Genomic DNA, 18,777 nt, shown 5'->3' with positions numbered 1-18,777 from the left:
CAAAATCAAAACAGCATCGTAGATATTTTGTGGTGAATTTGCATATTTATTTCGTAGATAAATAACGAATTGCTAGATCACGTTGCGACTTGGGAGATAAAAGACTGTTTAAATAAAAAAACTGTTATTTGTTCGTTTTCAAACTAAACTGCTGAACTGATTATGATCAATTTATTACAGACTAGCGGCCGCCCGCGACTTCGTAGGTACGCGTGGATCCCGTTTTACCCCCTTCATCTATCTTACGCGGTTTAGATTTTTTCAAACAAATGTTTTTTTCCGCTAACTCCCGTTCCCGTGGAAATTTCAAGCGTCTAACTTAAGCGGTTTAGATTTTTCATACAAAAGGATTTTCCCGCTAATTCCTGTTCCCGTGGGAATTCCTAAGTATAGTTATAACCTGCCCAGGAGTATGAAGAATAATTGTACCAAGTTTCGTTAAAATCCGTCGAGTAGTTTTTGTTTCTAAAAGGAACATACAGACGGACAGATAGACAGACAAAAATTTTACTGATCGCATTTTTGGCATCAGTATCGATCACTAATACCCCCTGATAGTTATTTTGAAAATATATTTCATGTAGGTACATAATTGACCTCTCTACAGATTTATTATAAGTCATGGACCTATAAAAAAAGGCGGACGGAACTCGCGCTACAACAAAACTGTGACGCAAAATTTTGGCGTTTGTCTATTGTGTGAGTGAATTTAGGGATGCCATGTTAGCCAAAACATGTTACCCATTTATTTTAAGAAAAACATAGATCGGCAGATGTTACTTGGAAATGTAGACAGAATTATTCCGTGCCATTTTAAAAGGATGAAAGGTGAATGCGTTGAAGTAGGCGCGAAATTTTCAATGTTCAAATTTTCTTACATTGTTTGCAAGTCAGTGTGTCAGGGTACAGTCACGGAATGAAAAGGTTCGTCAGTTTTCAAATTGATTCCTTCAACGAATCGCGAGCACATATTACCTTTTGAAACTATGTTACAGAATAATCTCGAGTTAGAGAAAATAATCTTTAACTGTTCGTCCCTAAAGTTCAAAATTATTCAGATCAAAGTTGTTTGACGATTTATTTTGTCAAGAAGATTATTAAGATTGATAAACTAAAACCTTCTTGTTGGTTCAACCTGCCATTATTATTTCTATTAAATAAAAAAAAAACTATTGTCAATTGGTCAATGTCATCATTGCATTGCACTGATGGGATAGAAAAATAAACAAGCAAAACCTTATTCGTTAGCAAACGTCATATTTATTTAAATGTTAGCAGCACGGTTTCTTGCACTGTTATGTTGGCAGGTTTGTCTCTTACAGTACCTACCTAGTGCAAGCGAAAACCGGTGTGTGCGCCTCTCCGCCACGGAGGTCGTCAAAAATATTACCAAAATGTAAAATAAAATAAAATATTAAAACTTCATTTTCTCAATATTCCCATATAAGAGAGAAAAAAAAATGCACGGAAATTCATTGGATATTAGTATGTATCATCTGTGATAGGTTTCGTTTGTGTCCGCTACTTTTCGAAAAGTGGGGCAAAAAGTTCCCAATGTCATTTGAATTTCGCAGTTCCACATTTTTGGGAAGGATCAAATTTGCCTATGAAATTATATCCCATTAAAACACAATTATTATGATAAATTATTTTATTTCCATAGTATGCGTAATAAATAACTAAAAAGTCCTAAAATTATTATTAATTTCCCATATTTCGGGTAATTTTCCCACGTAAATAACTGAGAACACTGGTCTTTGACGTATTATTTTTTCGAGTGAATGACGTTTGATTTCAAATAATTTCAATATTTTAATGTCGGGAAATAAGTGATTGGATTATTATTTTGCCTGTGAAATGTGATTCCTTAATTTTTGTTTGTTCGAACAGAATGGTTTTTACACAATTTCATCACACAAGACATGTCGTATTCGTGTTGTTTTTTCGCTGCTTAAATGTGTCAACTGTGTGAAGTTTGCACCCGAAGTGGTGTATCAGGGTGTGAATGTGTGCGTGCCGGCCTGTACGTACAGGCAAGCTGGTGTATCCTAATGTCACAGTATTTTGTTGATGAGAATCCGTCCGACTTTTTTTATAGGTCCATGTTATAAGTATAGAAAATTCTGGATATTAGTACTTACTTACCTACTGGTATTATTGGGATATACATAGGTATGTTACGTTAAGTAGGTACTTACCTACATCTGAAAAAAATGCAATCTAATGCTTTTTGGAAGCTTTTAGACAATCAGGTTGATTTAAGCCTGATATGGCCGATCGATTTATGCCTGCATCAATCTCAAGTGATATTGAACACTGTAAATCGAGCTGAGAAGTCTTAGTTCGCTGATGGCACCAGCACCCTTCCAATCTCAGATGAGACAGGGCTTCCAATTCATATCATTAACTAGGTAGGTAAGGTAGCTAGCTACCTAACTTAAGTGAGTAAGTACTTGGTCTAAACTAAGCTGTGGCTTGTTCATCGCTATTTACTGAGCAAACTTTATAATAGAATTTCCTTGCCAACTCTACGCCCAAGTTGACTTAATGTCGATCGTACAAACAGAATGTTTGATGTGACAATGTTTAACCTTAATTAATTGGATTATTCAATCATTAATTCAAAAATACATAATATGAAATAGGTTACGAGGAATTCCATCACGTCATATCTGTAGGTATTATTATTTTATTGAGGCAAATCTATTTAGAGAACAAAAAACTGGTTGTCAGTACTAATCTAGTTTGTGATAAAATATTTTTAAAATTATTAACTACAAACTTAATAACGAGTCGCCTATGAATTGTTTATTGAACTTTCTTTTAACAGACAATTAGTGCAAGTTAACTCTGGATAATTAAGATTTATGTAGGCAATGACATCGTCGTTGTTTTGCGATATTCGCATACCGCATCGGTAACTTGTTCAACACAAAATTCGTAATGATACACGAATAAAAACATCCTTCTTCAGCATACATGCTTTGTATCACAATGTCAGCCAACGCACCGCAAAGGAAAGCCGCATTAACAAAGCTGGCACGTAAGTAGCTACGCCCCGCGAATGTTCTAGCTGATACCACCTTGTAACACTAGGTGCCGTAACAGGTATTGTTTGCTATGATAACCGTAAAAACCATCCTAAAGTATGTTCTTTTCCGCCACGCAATCATTCAACAGGCATACTGACGCACCGCACTCGGATATGGCCTTGTTTAGAAATAATTACAATTTCAATGTCCGGGAGAAATTTTGAAAATTGATGAATGAGGTAAGGAAGACGTCATCGTCTAGATATTTTCTAAAAAAAGCGGATTGGTAGACTCTAAATTAGTAGAGCTCTAAGATATATCATATTGGCACCAGAACAAAATCATTCCACAATAAACTTAAATATTTAGTTATCCTATGACGCATCGAAATTCCAAGATGAACGATTGTTTGCTTAAAAGCCTATCTTTTAGCACCATAAAATTATGCAATCAGCCGTTAAGTGTGCTTATTGTCCGCTGGCTGCATCGTTACACACAGGGGAATGACTGCAGTGGATAACGATACGATAAACTAGGTAGGTAAGTACTTAACAAAAGCGACTACTTTAACTAAATTAGTAACATACGCCGCCTTTGGAGGTCTAACAGATAAAGAGTTAAACTCACACGTTCTGGGGGTCCTGAGTTCGACTCCCGGCGAACAAATTACAAGTCGCTTTATAAATTTCATCAGGTATTTCAGGATCAACATTGTCCAAATCTTCCAAAGAGCAATTACAATTGCACTTTTTTTCTACAACTTACAATCAAGTAGGTAATGGAGGAATCTGGTAAGTAGATAGTGGAAAGTGGTCTGCAACTTTCCTCTTAAATCCTGTCGTAGATAATAGCTAATTAATTAATGTAGGGCAAAGTTCCCGTAAGCGATGCTAATGACGAGTTAACAGTGGCGCCTTTAGCTTAAAGTTATGTGACCTAATGAATGATTATGAGGGGAAGAATTTTGAAATCGAAATTACGTCATACTTAATGGTGCACAATGCAAGTGCATACATAAGCCAAACGTTGAAGCAATAGCCGATTTGTCATAGCGATCCTGTGTCATTGCCAAATTAATGAAGAGTTTGAGGATTCGAATTCAAACCACATGAGTAAAGAAAGTTTACTCATGAGTAAAGTTTACTCATGTGTTCAAACCCCGTACTTAATGGGCAGATTTTGTGATGAGCAATACCCATTTACCCATTACCCGCTATCTACAAACCAGAAACTTGAAATTCCTTTACAATGTTAACAACAAGCTGGACAAAAAATCAATAAACAGAACCAGTAAAATTAAGTTGTGGCAGTAAGTACTTGAGTTACTCGTCTGGTAATAAAAGATGAGCCTACTTAAACGTTTAATTTTCCTTGTTTCCTTTGTGACTTAAAAAGGTCTGCTAGAGCTCTTAAGGGCTATTAAATAGTTGTAAAGTACCTACATTTACTTATACAGGCACTGGCAAGTGGCAATACCTTACTAAAATGTTTATAGGATAAAAATGATATAGTAGGTACCTTACTTACCTATAAAAGTACCTGCTTGAGGGGAAAATTATACCTAAAGTACCCTATGATTAAATTCTCATCATAAATTACTAAAAAATAAATTGAATTGATTCCGTTGACTTTGATACTAAAAAGAAATATTTTAGGTATTTTTTATCTTCCTAGTTAATTAATTAATTGGTGGGTCATAAATATTCATCATTAAATAAGCATAATTTTATAATATTCAATCAAAGTTCTCTTCAATAATGCAAATTGACACTTCCATAGTGATATATAACTAGCACCTTAGTTAACAGAAAACATATAATTATGTCACGTTAACATTAATTAGGTTAAATTAAAACAAACTAAACTTGCAACCCCGGAAAAATAATTGCAGGTCCTGTAGGATTACTGGTCTAAGTCACAAAATAGAAGTGTCTAGGTGTAATGCTTGCTAGAACCTCAGATAACATCTAGAACTAAATTAGCCCATAAGCAGACTGCAAAGAACCTCCGAAGGGTGCGAGGGTGCGCGTCGGATGAGCCCAACTTCCTCCATATAAAACGACCGCGCGGCGCGAGCGCGTCAGTTGGTGACGGAACTACGGGACGCGCGCACAATACTGTAAGTACATTTTTTAATTTTTTATTTATTTTCAGAAATCTAGTTTTTTGGGTGAATGATAAAAATAGGTCAATATTAATATTATCTAGGTATCTACGTAGTATTTTTTTAATTTAAATAATTTTAAGTAAATATTTAATAATTGTGTTTTTTAAATTAAATAATTTTGTGTAGGTACTTATTAAATATTTTAAAGTTAATTGAAATCAATTTTTAAACTACTGCTACTATTATTTTAAACTATTCTACTGTCTAGAAATGTGCTTAAGTGAAAAAATATCTTTCGATAAATTGGCAGTAACTTTTTAAATCGTAATTAATTGAATAATACCTACACATAATCTGTTTATATGTATTTTATACTTGAGCGGATTCCACACACCTAGTAGGCAGTGCGGAAATTCCAACATTGTAACCGCAGCTTAATAATTTACGTTTAATTTAATCGATCAAAGCTTTAATAGCACCCTTGATCCTGATGACTGGAAGTTTCGAGCGCTATGGGAGGAATGACCTGACCTCCAGGGCAAGGTCGCTTTCTCGCCCCGAGACCGGTCCGTGGCTCATCCCGGGGAAAGTTTGTAAGCAAGGCAGATGCTCCTCACAATACTGTGGATAGCACGCGGGTGAAAAATGATACCTCGATGGTTTTATTACCCTTTCTTCTCATTATCTTCTAATCGATACCCATGGAGAATAGAGAGCTTGCGTGCGCGACTGCAGTTTGTGATTTTTATGTAAGATAGAAAATATGTCATAAAGATATACATACTTAGTTAAAAATAGTTTTTAGAAGTTTGGTCTGTCTGTAGCTATGTATGAGATCCAAAACTACACCATATTTTTTAATTTAACTGAGTTTAGAAAATCTGGAGTAAGTACCTAAATTTTATTGTAATCAGTCCAATGTAGGTTATCCTATTAAATGAAAGTCGGTGGAGAATGTCAGACTGGTAACGATTCTACTCCTGCGCAGCTTATTGTTTAATAACTTAATAAGCAATAATGTGTTTAGCTCTAGCTGTATATGCGCGCATTCATAAGTATCGCAAAAAGTATTATAAGAATACGTAAGCATGTATTTTTTGCAGCGAACATTTTTTTTGTATTATTTTGTAGGCCTACTTAACATCTTACATCATAACTAATTTAAACAATAATTGAACTATTTGTAAATGTCAAACTTTAACTATGAGCTTATAGTAGGTAAACAACCTTTATCAAGGTACTTTTTATATCCACATCTGTGGTAAGAGTTAATTTATGGAAATACCCATATTTATAGTATTCTTTTAGATAAACATTTAAAAACGGGTTTGGCGACACGACCTATTCTTTTTTTATGTAAATTATTATAAGAGTCCGCTATACCTACACGAAAATTCTTGCCCAGTCTGGCAACTTGGCTTTTCCCTTACATAACAATTTCTGCCCATTTAATTACTTATCAATCCAAGTGGGCCATTCCATGGGAGGTCTACCTCCTACCTTTTTGCTTCATTAAGAAGTGGTTACTTAAATGGACAGCTTTCGGTTTATGTAAGCTTACATATTCATTATTAACCTTTTATGGATGGATAAGACCAAAATCAAGCTCAAAAGTCACACAACCAGTTATCATTTCATTCACCAAAGTATGGCAGTTGTACGCACCTAGGCTGTTGTATTTCATACTTTCATTCGGTACAGTACTCATTAATAAAACGCTGATTGCCAAGTAGAAACTGTCTTATCGGAGGCCTAGGCCTCTTGTAATGTTCTATAGAAAGACATTATGGACTCTTAAAATACCTACCATAAAATGAATCATTGTTTTTGTCATTTTTAAACAAAGTAAATAGTTATTTGGCTGGGTAAAAGTAAATAAAAGAAATCCTAACTTAAATGTGTTTTCGATATTTCAAACGATGTCGTTGCTTTGCTACGTCAACAACGAGGTACCTATCTTTATATACACGCAGTTTCACCCTTGTCTTGATTAATTAAACTATTTTGTTGATAACATACATTGATGTAATTTAAAAGTCTAAATTAAATTGTTTCTTCTCCCACAGACAATGAAATACCTAAGCACATTATTCCTTGCGGCGGCGCTGGCTGCAGTAGCGCACGCGCAGTTCCCCAACGGACGCATCTTGGAGCCACCTGTGCCCTCGCAGTGTGTGCAGAGGGTCATCCACGAGAGATACGCCGACAGTAAGTAACAGCCATAATACTTAATCCTAATAACATAGTACATAAAAATGATGATACTATAATGAGCCCAAATTAGTCGTGCGTGCGCGAAAATTTAGAATTTAAAGGTGTTTTTTGAATAGGAGACTAGGAATCTAGGAAACGCTCCTAGAGTCCCCTAGCAAAGCAAAAGTTACCGAAAATCGTCTAAGTTTAATTGTACCTACTACAAAAAAGACAAACTACAAAATCTCTAAAAAGAACCTAAAATTGAATATAACTCATAAATCCTCTCCCATTTAACCAAATGACGTACCTACTACATTAATTTAATATCACCAAAGATCATTTTGATGGTGACGAACATAATGATCAGATTAAATTAAAACGAACGTTACGATAAAAGTTCAGTCTCCGGAATGTGAAAAAATCAAAATCTGCAAAGTTTAAAACCGCACAAACGGGTTTCAAAGTCAGTCTGTTCGTCTAGCAATAATTACAATATCATGGTTCCTAACAACCTTTTTCTATTTTTTCCTAAGGATCTAAAGTATCAAAACAACATCGAAATAATAATTCCTATTAATAGTAGGTACCTATGCACATCACAACCGGACTTATGCTGCTATGCTTAGTTTTGTTTAAAAGTATTTTTTTGCTCCTATTTTATAAACACCATGGCAGAGACACTCAATCAAATGTTATTTCGAATTTTTTTACCTATACAAAGGTTGATAACCTTACAAAACCACTTATACAGTTAGAGATGTTAAAGCCGTAAAGGCCAAAAAGGTAAAATAATTTAATAACAGGATATTTCTCAAGATCACGTTTTAGATTGAGTTTAAAAATCTCTCAAAAACAAGAATGCTTTGAGTAAACCTCGAAAAGTGTACTTTCTTATCTCCTTCCTCTGATAAGAAAGAACTATTCCGTTCCTGGAAGTAAAATGGGTTACGAACTCAAATAAAGTTTTAATTTTATTAGAAGTTTCATAATGTCTCGAATTTTAAACAAATATTATATGTATTTTGAGCTGTCATTTTAACTAAAAAAATATTTTAAAATAACATTCTTATTATTTATAACTTACGGACTTTATGCAAATTATACACTTACTACATTTTTCTTTTAATTCTTCACTTTGACACATCTCAATATTACTTAGCTTGTAATGACCTATTTCAACTATCCTGCCACAGCCCGGATAGCTCAGTCGGTAGAGCATTGGACTTTTAATCCAAGGGTCCAGGGTTCAAGTCCCTGTTCGGGCGGCTTCTTTTTGCTTTTAAATTTTTATTAAATTATGAATTTTGACACCGATACATTATAATTATTTAAATGATGAAACAAACACTTTTTTTTTTCAAATATTTTTTTAAGATCTGCTATCCGGTGATAACTAAACAAAAATATAGCTAGGCAATATGGAAAGCCTAAGTCTCTTTCATTCTCACCAGTTTCCCATGGTGCAATTTCACTCTAGAGACAGTAAACACCATGGCAACAATGATAGTTTTAAATACCTTACGCCTATGGTGTACGGGTGAAATATGTATAATTTTCCTGCCTTTGTTCTACTTTCTGATGTGACATGTAGCGTTATCTAGCATTGCGACGAGTTGATGAAATAATTCTAGAAACTAATAATTAATGCTTTCTTCTCACACCATACTTTATAGTAGTGTAACATGTTCATACAAAATTGACATGTAGGTAAGTATTACGCGGTTATTATCGTTATCGTCTTTAAACTTCTTTATCTTTCGCTTTTTTTACTTAAGTAAGAGATAGATCCAAAAATACGGATGTCTGAGTGCCTACCAACTTCCTGAATTATACTCGTAGCAGAGATTTCTAACTGAACCTATATTTATGACTGTAGCTTCAGTCTAGCTTCGCATAAATAGACACGATCGATCGATCGATGTGTCAAAAACTTTAACCAAGCCAACGCAATTTTAGTCCGTTCAACCAATTTATCTAAGCCTCGACCTATGCTTGAAATAGAATAGTTTTGAGCTTTGTTCCATAATACCTACGCACTTTAGATACCGGTTTCAGCTACCTGGAGTCCTGTAAAATAACAATACTCCTTTTTGTTAATAGACAAAGGCTACTTCTTCTCGTGGCGGGACCCTGCCCTGCGCGGCGTGGAGGAGGACTGGCTGAGCGCCAGGAACTACTGCCGGCAGCGCTGCATGGACCTGGTGTCTCTGGAGACCAGCGACGAGAACGAGTGGGTCAAGGCGCGGATCGTGCAGGATAAGGTAATTGGCAGCTTCAAGTTCTTCACTACATTATAAGTAAAACATCGCTTTCCTGTCCGTCTGTCCCTATGTATGCTTAGATCTTCAAAACTATGCAACGGGTTTTGATGCGGTTTTTTTTAATAGAGAGTGCTTCAAGAGGAAGGTTTTAAAGTAATTTGTACCTGTGCGAAGCAGGGCCGGTTCGCTAGTTATTAATAACTACTGTGCTCGCAACTTCGACTACGGTTTGAATAATATTTCCTGTTTTTGCAATATTTTTCTTTACAAATCCGCCCCTATTGGCTATAGGGTGATGTTATAAACCTAAAGCCTTCCTCGATAAATGGGCTATCCAACACAAAATCAATAAAACGCTTGGCTTAAGCCTAACCTTACCACCACTTCGGGACTAAGTAAGTAGTCTCTTCAAGTTTCTAGCTTCTTTTACATTGTATTGAAATTACAATGTGAAATACCTAGGCTAAACTATTGGGAAGTGATGACTAAGTACTTTAGTGACTGGAATGCTTTTCATACTCCTTGCCCCTCCAATTTCTTCCTGAGCAATACCTGGCATAATGTGTCCTGTCCTACGCCCTATAATCAACGAAATCACGCAAGCAGTGATAGCCTCCGTTTACTTATGTCATGCGTGATCTCATGATGATCTCGCAGCGCATGCATACAAAATCTTGCGAAAGAAAGGACCGTAGGAATTTCCTTGCATAATTAATTGCCTAATACTATTAATACTAAAGTACTTATAGGTAAAAGAAAGAATTCAAGAACATAAGTAGGTAATTCCTGTTTTAACACCTGCAACCAAAGCTAACATTCAGCTTCTACAATGATTATTCATCGCAGCTGTTTTTTCATATTCGTTGAAATAACAACCTCACCTCAATAACTTATAATGAGTGTTGATGACTAACGCAGGTACCTATTTAGAGTAGTTTGTACAGTCTTGTAAAGCCAGCCGTTTAAACAGGCGTGAATCCGCATCCTTGACCTGCTACCATGCAACGTCTCTTCGCAAATTAGCAAAACATTCACGGGTGTCACGAGGATTCGTCGAAACAAAAACCGTGCCCAACTTGTGAAAATGTGGTCTTCTTCAAAAATTAGCTGAAGAGAAAGCGATGAGACGATGCCTTAAAAGAAATTCGTAATGCGTTTTTCGTAACGCATCCAAGCAACCATTGCCGAAGGATCCAGAATTAAGCAACGTTAGAATTCCAATTTGACACAGTCGAATCACACTGCTGATAGGGGCAACAATAGAATACAGAATCAATTTCCCCGAGTTTCACTGCTCGCATAGAATAGGTTTCTTATTTCGTGGGAATCTCAATAGCTTTTTCTTAGGCTATTATGCGAGCTACCTGTTGTCGATAGCTCACGTTTCCACCTTTTATATGGAACAAAGATTAGGAAACCGCTTAATGCATGCTAATATTTATTTAATTTTTATTACAAAACCTTCCTACTTATAATCATCACGAAATGTTAGGGGGATATTATGCGACAGTGAAAACTACTTACGAATTCTATAATTTCACTTTCCATTTGTTTAGCATGTTTATGTGCCTATGAGTAAGTAGTTATTTCAATTGTCTTGGTGCCAAATTGGCCATTGCAGCGGCGACAGCCATTCACAGTATGGTAATGAAGAGGCGTCAAGTCGAGACCTTTTACAAAGCAGAGGGCTTGTTGTTCGTTAATTGTGACAAATTGTCGTATTCAGCACCGTATCTCAGCCCATTGTCTACGATCACCAGATTGTTTCGACTCGCTCACTTACTTAATGGTTTTAGTTTTTTAATAAGCCACCTGTCTGTATAGATGCATATCTAAACATCATCATTTACAGAAGCGAGCATATGCGGCTCGACGCCATAAGACCACATAATGGAGAGGAAATTATTTATTTTGATCGCTGGTTGGAATAACGACCGCTAACGAGTTAACTAAGCGGCGAGATTAGGATCGAGCATCATCATCAGTGACTTAACTTTTTCAAGTTTAACCATTTAGTTGGTTTGTGTGACTTTCTAATGTTTATTGGAGTTTGAGTTTTCATTTTATTTTATAGGTGAAATACATTTGGACTTCGGGCCGTCTATGCGACTTCAAGGGCTGCAACCGTCCGGACTTGCTGCCCAATGACGTCAATGGCTGGTTCTGGACCGCTGAGCTGCAGAAGCTGGCGCCCACCACCAACCGCCAGCAGAACGACTGGTCCGAGGGCGGCGGCATCGGCAAGCCGCAACCCGATAACAGGGTAAGCCCACCCATTCCCATGCACTTCCTTATTCTGCCATGGAACAATAGTGTCGCATAAGTGGCATGGCATTACGAAATCGGTCATATGGTGATGCAACGGAACCGATTCAGCGAACAGTTAAGTAATGTTTGTCATAAAACACCGCGACCAGTTCAGTAGGCCTAAGATGCGCGCCGTGATAGGCGGTTATCACACCATTTTATCGATTTTGCCCATACAAATTTACGTCGATAAAAGTTATCACGGCGCGCATCTTAGGCCTACTGGACAGGCATGAGCGGATATCGCGCAATGAAAACGAAAGTGACACGGAATATTTATGGACCTGCGAAATATTCGCCGAAGGGCGTACCCGCATGCATGTCACACGCCGCTTTCTACAAACCAGGCAGCTTGTACAACAAAAGCTCATCATTATTCGCGGCGCGTGCGATGCTGCGACACGTTGTTTGATCACACTTTCGCCGCGGGCGCAGGCTCGTCCGCGAAATAAACAATGCGTAAGGTACGCAGCGCAAACGTAACCCTTTGCGGTCGCGCGCATCATCCGCATCCGCTTCTTACGAGACGTTCAAGGCGATTCGCACTATTGTGTGATGTAACAGTGCAATCTTGCCCATTCATCCAAATTGTTGGCTAAATAAGTGTAAATTGACAATGACTTCACCACATTTATTTATTTTTTTCTGTTATTCAAGGGCATTACATACATGTAACTAACCAAACTCGTCAGGATACCAAAATAAACGACAAAACTAAACGAATTTTGTGTTCAAGTTCTAACGTATCCAAACTTTTCAGGAGCTGATCCAGGGCGGAGCATCCGAGCATTGCCTGGCCATCCTGAACAACTTCTACAACGACGGCGTGCACTGGCACGACGTGGCCTGCCACCATAGGAAGCCGTTCGTTTGCGAGGAGAACGACGCGCTCCTCAAATACGTGCGCTACACCAACCCCAATCTCCGAGTCTGAGCTACCAAACGAAGCAGTTTCCAAAGTCTCGAATTTAGCAAGATCTCCATCGCTTCATTCACAATACAAGCTATAAGCATAAGCGACATAATACCAGAATACTTATTATCGATACTAAATGAGGGCTAGTAGATCCAAAACCTTCGGCTGTCTTCATTGATGAAATCTAGCAAGAAGATTTTTTCCACACTAAGCGCTCTAGCTGGTTACTATAAAGATTTATGAGTCGTGACTCGTGAGAAGCCACATAAAGCGGTAGTCATAAAACTAACGATTGTATTGTGAATAAAGTTTGATAAATGGCAAGCAATGCTATCAACACTGCCCAAAAGTCAATTATTTATGTAACCATCTTCTAAATTATCGCGGTGCTAGCTTTAAGAATACCTCAACATAACATATTTATTCAGTATTGTTTTCTATGGTAGTCGTAACCGTTACAGTGGTTGTTTTAAGTTTTTAAGATCTGTCAATAAAGACTGGTTTAATAAAATTGATGTTTATTTTTAGTTTAGTGTTATAGCTTTATCTATAATCTTTATGAAATGTAATAATCCGTTCTTAGTTTTTGTATGTTTATCAAAACTGAGTGATCTATCACGACATATTATCAGTGTAGATAAACAACAGATTTGCTGGACATGAATATTACTATAAATAATTTCCGAGAGTCAGAAAAATTTGATGGCCGGCACGATTTTCGAATGTCAAAGCCTAAATATACTTAAGAAATAAAAATCTGTAATAAAAACAATATAAACATGTATTTCATATCACTTATTAACAAAAATTTATTCTTATTATCAAACTGCATTATGACGATGGAATAGAAACTTTGAATGTATATCTAAGGGTTCTGGGCGAGTTCTTCTTGGTCATGATGAACCAGAGACAGATGTTGCAGAAGTAGACGAGGCTGAGCAGCATGGTGACGTGCATCAGGCGGCACAAGCGAAGGAAGCTCATCTTCAAACCGCCACTGGAACAAGGAAAACATTGCGTGACATTTTTGTGGACGTGCTTTAAAACCTGCTGCGTTTTGGGTTTTGAGATTTATGAAGAAGACTTTATGGTTGATGACACAATACATCATACATGGAGTAAGGCTTTCTATAATACAACAACAGGTCATACATTGCAATTTGCACGCATCCCGGCTTTTTCCTGAATGTCTTTTGGTGCGGCGTGATCGCAACTAAAGATCGTAACGTACGACCACTTTAAACATATGTTAGTCTGTAATAAAACATTGTAACTTACTCTCTATTAGAAAATTCTTCGAGGTCCGAGTTGAGAGATTCGCTAGATCTCTCCGGGTCTGGTAACTTGGTGAAGTCCCTGTCGAACTGCTCTTGCAGGCAGCATATCCGTTCCATTATGAACAGCAAAAGTATCGCCCAGAAATATTCAAACTCAAACACCATGGCAGTCATTTTTTCCCTTCTACCATTATTATGTGGTATCCAAACTTCGTCTTTACTGGGGGGTCTGTGTACACAGGATTCGTGACCGATGAGATGGGCAAGGCGAACGCCGCATCCTGAAAAGGGCCCACCATGGAACCGCGAGTCATCCAGCCGAGGTCCCCGCCCTGCCTGGCCTTGTCCTCACTGTACGCGGCCGCAACGTCCGGGAATTTCTGACCAGCCTTCAATTTCTCCAATGCCTCCAAACATTTTGACTGCTTCTCGCACAAGATGTGACGGACTTTGACAGCTGTTCCACCTTTTTTTTCTTTTGCACCAGATTCTAAATATGAAAAACAAAATAGGTTTTATTTTATGTAGTTAATACAAAAGGAAAGTTTGTAAAGATGGGTGTGTGGATGTTTCTTACATACTCTCTCTATTTTACAAACTGAACTAATTTTATATTTGGCATAAAGTTTCGAGACTTAGGGAAAAAATTGTAGCTTTAGAAGCAGAGAAATGCGGCCGGTATTCACGCGAACAAAGCCGCCCGGTTCAAAAGTAGCAGATAAAAATACCAATTTCACCATCTTTTAGGGATCTTTTAAACCAATAATGAAACACTATTCATTTAGGTACACCAATTTAATTAAAATTCAGATTTTCTGAGCTTAAAACTTAAAACTAAAAGCAAGTCCCCACAAAAATTTGCTATAAATACCAGTGCAATAAAGTTTATAAAACTATAACACACCTATTTTTTTTTAATACATTATTTTTATGAATAAGACTTAATAGACCCAAACAAGCATAAATCAACACAAACTACAAAGGTGACACTACTTTAAAAAATCAGAAGCAGTCAAAATTCAATGTTTCCCACAAAAATCTATGGACTCCGCTTAAATGTTGTTACAACAAAAATCCCAATGTTTTAAACAACATACAACAACCCAAAGCCCCAAATTTTTTTTTTCTTAACAACAATAATAGTTTTAACAAAATTAGAGGGCAATATTTAAACACATTCAATCAAATTACATTCCCTTTTTCTCATATTAAATTTTGCATTAATAGGCTACTAAACATTAACACAAGTCTTGCCCAGGGCAAATAATTATTTGTATAATTATGAAAATGTGTACCAAGAATTTGTATGACCACACCGTTTGTTTATGCTAGAATTGAAAATAATACAAGCCCATTAAATTCACTTTCAGTTATTTTAAAGTTTAGTCTCTGGAAGTTCATACAAGGTAAGTCTTCTCCTCAAGCAGTTGTATATTCTTTGAGACCTTTTTTAGTCAGGAAAATAAATTTATTTGTATACCCACCAGTCGCGGAGGCAGCTAGTGGGTTAAGTGGGGTTCTCACTGCCAGAAGGGCAGAGCTTACCCACTAAAAACTTGACGCTGCCCTCGATATAGCCATATGAGTCGGGAAACGTGGGACATCACTATCGGCGTTTTTTAATAACATAGTGGTAGCTAAATAGTTACAAAATCCCATTATCATAACCCAATAAGTACCCAAATTCTTAGCAGCCAACACCAACCGAGACTAAGGCAACGTGGACGACATCAATTGAGTTTATAGCCCTCGATAGTCCACATACCATTAGTAGTGGGCTGAATCACAGCTGCTTTATTAAAAAAATTGTGAGCTTTTGTGTCACCGACTGATTTTCCAGCACTTACCGTGCTGCCACCAGATGTACCAGATTTAGTACCAGTAAATTCAACTAAAAAATAAGTCGGTTAATGAGAATAATCATAAGAGATAACATCATTTTTCTCTAGGACAAGTAAAATTCTAACCTTTTGAGTCACCGCCAGATTTTCCACCACTACCTTTACTGCTACTAGCACTACCTTTTGCGCCTTTTTCTGGTTGCTTTTTAGGTGGCATTTAATGAAACTTAAATTAACTTTTTCACTTAAAAAGTAGCCTCGTTCGTTGGATGTATTACAACAACATGCAACAACACGCCGGAAAAATAGAATTATGTCACAATGACAGCTGATGACACTGATTTTTTTAAATAGTGATGTCGTGCACTGAATTTGAATTGAACTTTCAATTTAGTTTTAAAACTTTTACGGTTTTTGGACTCTAGTTGTAGGCCTTTGCTATATTATTAGCAATGTTTAAAAAAAGTAAAAAAGGGTTGCCATGTCATGTTTCATTTACCTACCATAGGGGAAAATTAATTAATAAGATTCTATGATAGATAGGTAGATTTTTTTATATAAAATTATGTAAATAGTTTAGATTAGTTACAACTACTACGCCCAAAACCTTTTATACTGAAGATTTTTTTTTTCAGAACTTTCATGAGTTTGTTTACGATTTGTAGGTAGGTTTGTATTGTTAAAAATGGTAATTAGAATTTATCATGGCAACATACATTGTAACAAAACGTCATTTTGTATTGTATTTCTTTCAGTCAGCATTCGTAAATTATTTTATAAATTTTCAGGATTACACCAAGATTTGAGAACATTTTTGTAGTTTAAAATCGTTAAAATCATGTATGTTCTGGATAATCTTTAGTTAAAAGGTAGGAAACGAGGTAACAGTGGGTGAATTTTTTATTATTGTCGTCATACCCAGTAATTTATTCTCCGTTTGTTTTGTTGCATGTACACCAGATAGCAGATAATTTAATCCCAGCATAATGGGGATTATGTACGAGAAGAGGCCTCTCAAGAGGTCGCGTCTAGGGCCCCCGGACGTGTACCCTCAGGAGCCTCAACAAAAGGAGGACGAACTCACGTCAACAAACGTGAAACAAGGTTTCTCAACCACACCTCTGTTACCTTCAAGCAATGATGAGTTTGGAACAGCAAGAAATTTCAATTATTCAGCAGCCAAGGTAATACCAAACTTCTACTGTTTTAAGAATTGTAATCAAATAAGACTACACATTTTCATGTTGGGAAGCAAAGAAAGATAGTGTCATAAGTGTGTAGTAACATAAATGATTTAGTGCTGTTCTTTCAATTATCATGAAATTAAATACTCTAGATTACAACTTAATAGTTGACATATCTGTAAATTTGTAGATTGGGCAGTTTTTTTCATCAATACTATCAAAAAAAGAAGAATTGAACACATTACCTGATTGTGGCCGCAAAAGACAACAGGTGAACCCTAAAGACAACTTCTGGCCTGCTACACTTCGCACTAAGCCACAAATTGAAGCTTGGTTCAAGGACTTAGCAGGTAATTGATTTTTATGTTTTAAAAAATAATAACCATATTAATTATCCAATCTAATAAAATAAAATTTCCAAACTGTTTTCATTGACTAATGTGTATTTTATTCTAAATAGGTAACAAACCACTATCTCAGCTAGCAAAGAAGGCTCCAAATTTCAACAAAAAGGAAGAGATTTTCATAACACTCACTGAGTTCCAAGTATCTATGCCACGGGCAGCATGGTTCATAAAGCTCAGTTCTGCTTACACAGTGGCTGTGTCTGAAGCAAAGATCAAAAAGAGACAACTACCAGACCCAACAACAGGTAAATATAACAAAATACAGTAAATAGCACGTTTTGTTCAAAAAATAACAATTTATTGTTGTTCATCACACATTTTTTGTCTTTCTTTTTATATGCTACACTAGCTTTTGCCCGTGGCTTCACCCGCGTTAAATTTAGTTTGTCACAGATCATCATAATTTATAGCCTATATGTTATTCTTGGTTATAAACAATAATACTGTAAAGTTTGATCAAAATCCGTTCAGTAGTTTTTGCGTGAAAGAGTAACAAACATCCAGACATCCACACAAACTTTAACAATTTAACATTCCAAGGAAGAGCTGAACATAGTGAAAAATTTTTAACTAACACTAACGTTTATCATTTTCAGAATGGACAACCACTTTGATAAAATTTCTAAAGGACCAAATACCAAAACTTACAGAATACTACCAGAGTTCAAACACAGGAAATCTTTCAGACAAAACTCCTCCTTCACAGTCAGGTATTACCAAAATATATGTTCATGCATATTAATAGACATTTTATGTAACATAGAGGTACAAAATATGTTTTTTTTCTAACAGGACAAGGCACCCCAGGCCACAATTCGTCTGGTAACCCCCCAGGGAGTTCCACTCCAAACTCGACAGTACCAAACTCAATGCATTCCCCAGGTAACTCTAATGGTATGTGGTGGTGCTAACACAGGTTTTGATTTGGTCATTTTTACTAACATGTCTACTGTCTAGCTAATCATCTAATCAAGAAAACTGATCAGTGCTTGAAATTATAATTAGATACAACAATTCTTGTTGTTATCATTAATTTAAGATCCAATTGGAATAATGTATAAAACTTTTCCAAACAGTCTGTTGTTTTTTACTTTTATAAACTTAAATCACTGAACTAATTTTATGCTCTTTTTATACAGAAAGATTGTAACTATCATGAAGAGATAAATAAATATAATTCTCATCTCAGAATAAAATGCTTTAACAACTATTTTTTTAATCACAGATTCAGTCTGATACCATTTGTAAC

General features: G+C 36.3%; 3 protein-coding genes and 1 non-coding gene across 7 annotated transcripts in view; 3 read left to right on the top strand and 1 right to left on the bottom strand.

Annotated features, from left to right (window-relative positions):
* The first annotated feature begins 5,055 nt into the window (after positions 1–5,055).
* Positions 5,056–13,330, top strand: LOC135083886 (uncharacterized). 2 transcript variants are annotated; one of them, XM_063978641.1, is made up of 5 exons: positions 5,056–5,151; positions 7,206–7,347; positions 9,436–9,596; positions 11,671–11,859; positions 12,664–13,330. In XM_063978641.1, the coding sequence occupies exons 2-5, from the start codon at positions 7,209–7,211 to the stop codon at positions 12,835–12,837; spliced, it is 663 nt and encodes a 220-aa protein (XP_063834711.1). In that variant the 5' UTR covers positions 5,056–5,151; positions 7,206–7,208; the 3' UTR covers positions 12,838–13,330. The 2 variants fall into 2 exon arrangements, with proteins under 2 accessions (XP_063834711.1, XP_063834719.1); XM_063978649.1 differs by lacking the exon at positions 5,056–5,151 and adding an exon at positions 5,759–5,762.
* Positions 8,528–8,600, top strand: Trnak-uuu (transfer RNA lysine (anticodon UUU)). The gene has a single exon. It is a non-coding gene; the product is annotated as a tRNA-Lys (tRNA).
* A 252-nt stretch (positions 13,331–13,582) lies between the features above and the next one.
* Positions 13,583–16,220, bottom strand: LOC135086663 (uncharacterized). Of its 3 annotated transcripts, XR_010260559.1 has the most exons (4): positions 16,064–16,220; positions 15,862–15,987; positions 14,098–14,586; positions 13,583–13,816 (listed from the first exon to the last, which is right to left on the bottom strand). XR_010260559.1 is itself a non-coding variant. In XM_063981445.1 (2 exons), exons 1-2 carry the CDS (start codon positions 14,268–14,270, stop codon positions 13,651–13,653), a joined length of 339 nt encoding a protein of 112 aa, XP_063837515.1. In that variant the 5' UTR covers position 14,271; the 3' UTR covers positions 13,583–13,650. The 3 variants fall into 3 exon arrangements, 1 of the variants encoding a protein (XP_063837515.1); XR_010260563.1 differs by lacking the exon at positions 15,862–15,987; XM_063981445.1 differs by lacking the exons at positions 15,862–15,987; positions 16,064–16,220 and having other exon boundaries at positions 14,098–14,271.
* A 452-nt stretch (positions 16,221–16,672) lies between these two features.
* Positions 16,673–18,777, top strand: part of LOC135078715 (mediator of RNA polymerase II transcription subunit 12-like) — a 43,787-nt gene continuing 41,682 nt past the window's right edge. Inside the window, exons 1-6 of the mRNA XM_063973266.1 lie at positions 16,673–16,806; positions 16,898–17,121; positions 17,312–17,471; positions 17,582–17,773; positions 18,125–18,238; positions 18,321–18,422. Coding sequence (XP_063829336.1) covers positions 16,924–17,121; positions 17,312–17,471; positions 17,582–17,773; positions 18,125–18,238; positions 18,321–18,422 — 766 coding nt within the window. The 5' untranslated portion in view covers positions 16,673–16,806; positions 16,898–16,923. The remainder of the gene's footprint in view (positions 16,807–16,897; positions 17,122–17,311; positions 17,472–17,581; positions 17,774–18,124; positions 18,239–18,320; positions 18,423–18,777) is intronic.

The sequence above is a fragment of the Ostrinia nubilalis genome, chromosome 2 (assembly GCF_963855985.1).
Source record: "Ostrinia nubilalis chromosome 2, ilOstNubi1.1, whole genome shotgun sequence".
NCBI classification, from domain to species: Eukaryota; Metazoa; Arthropoda; class Insecta; order Lepidoptera; family Crambidae; genus Ostrinia; species Ostrinia nubilalis.
Note: the sequence above shows the minus strand (reverse complement) of the source record. Positions and strands in the feature narration are given on the sequence as shown.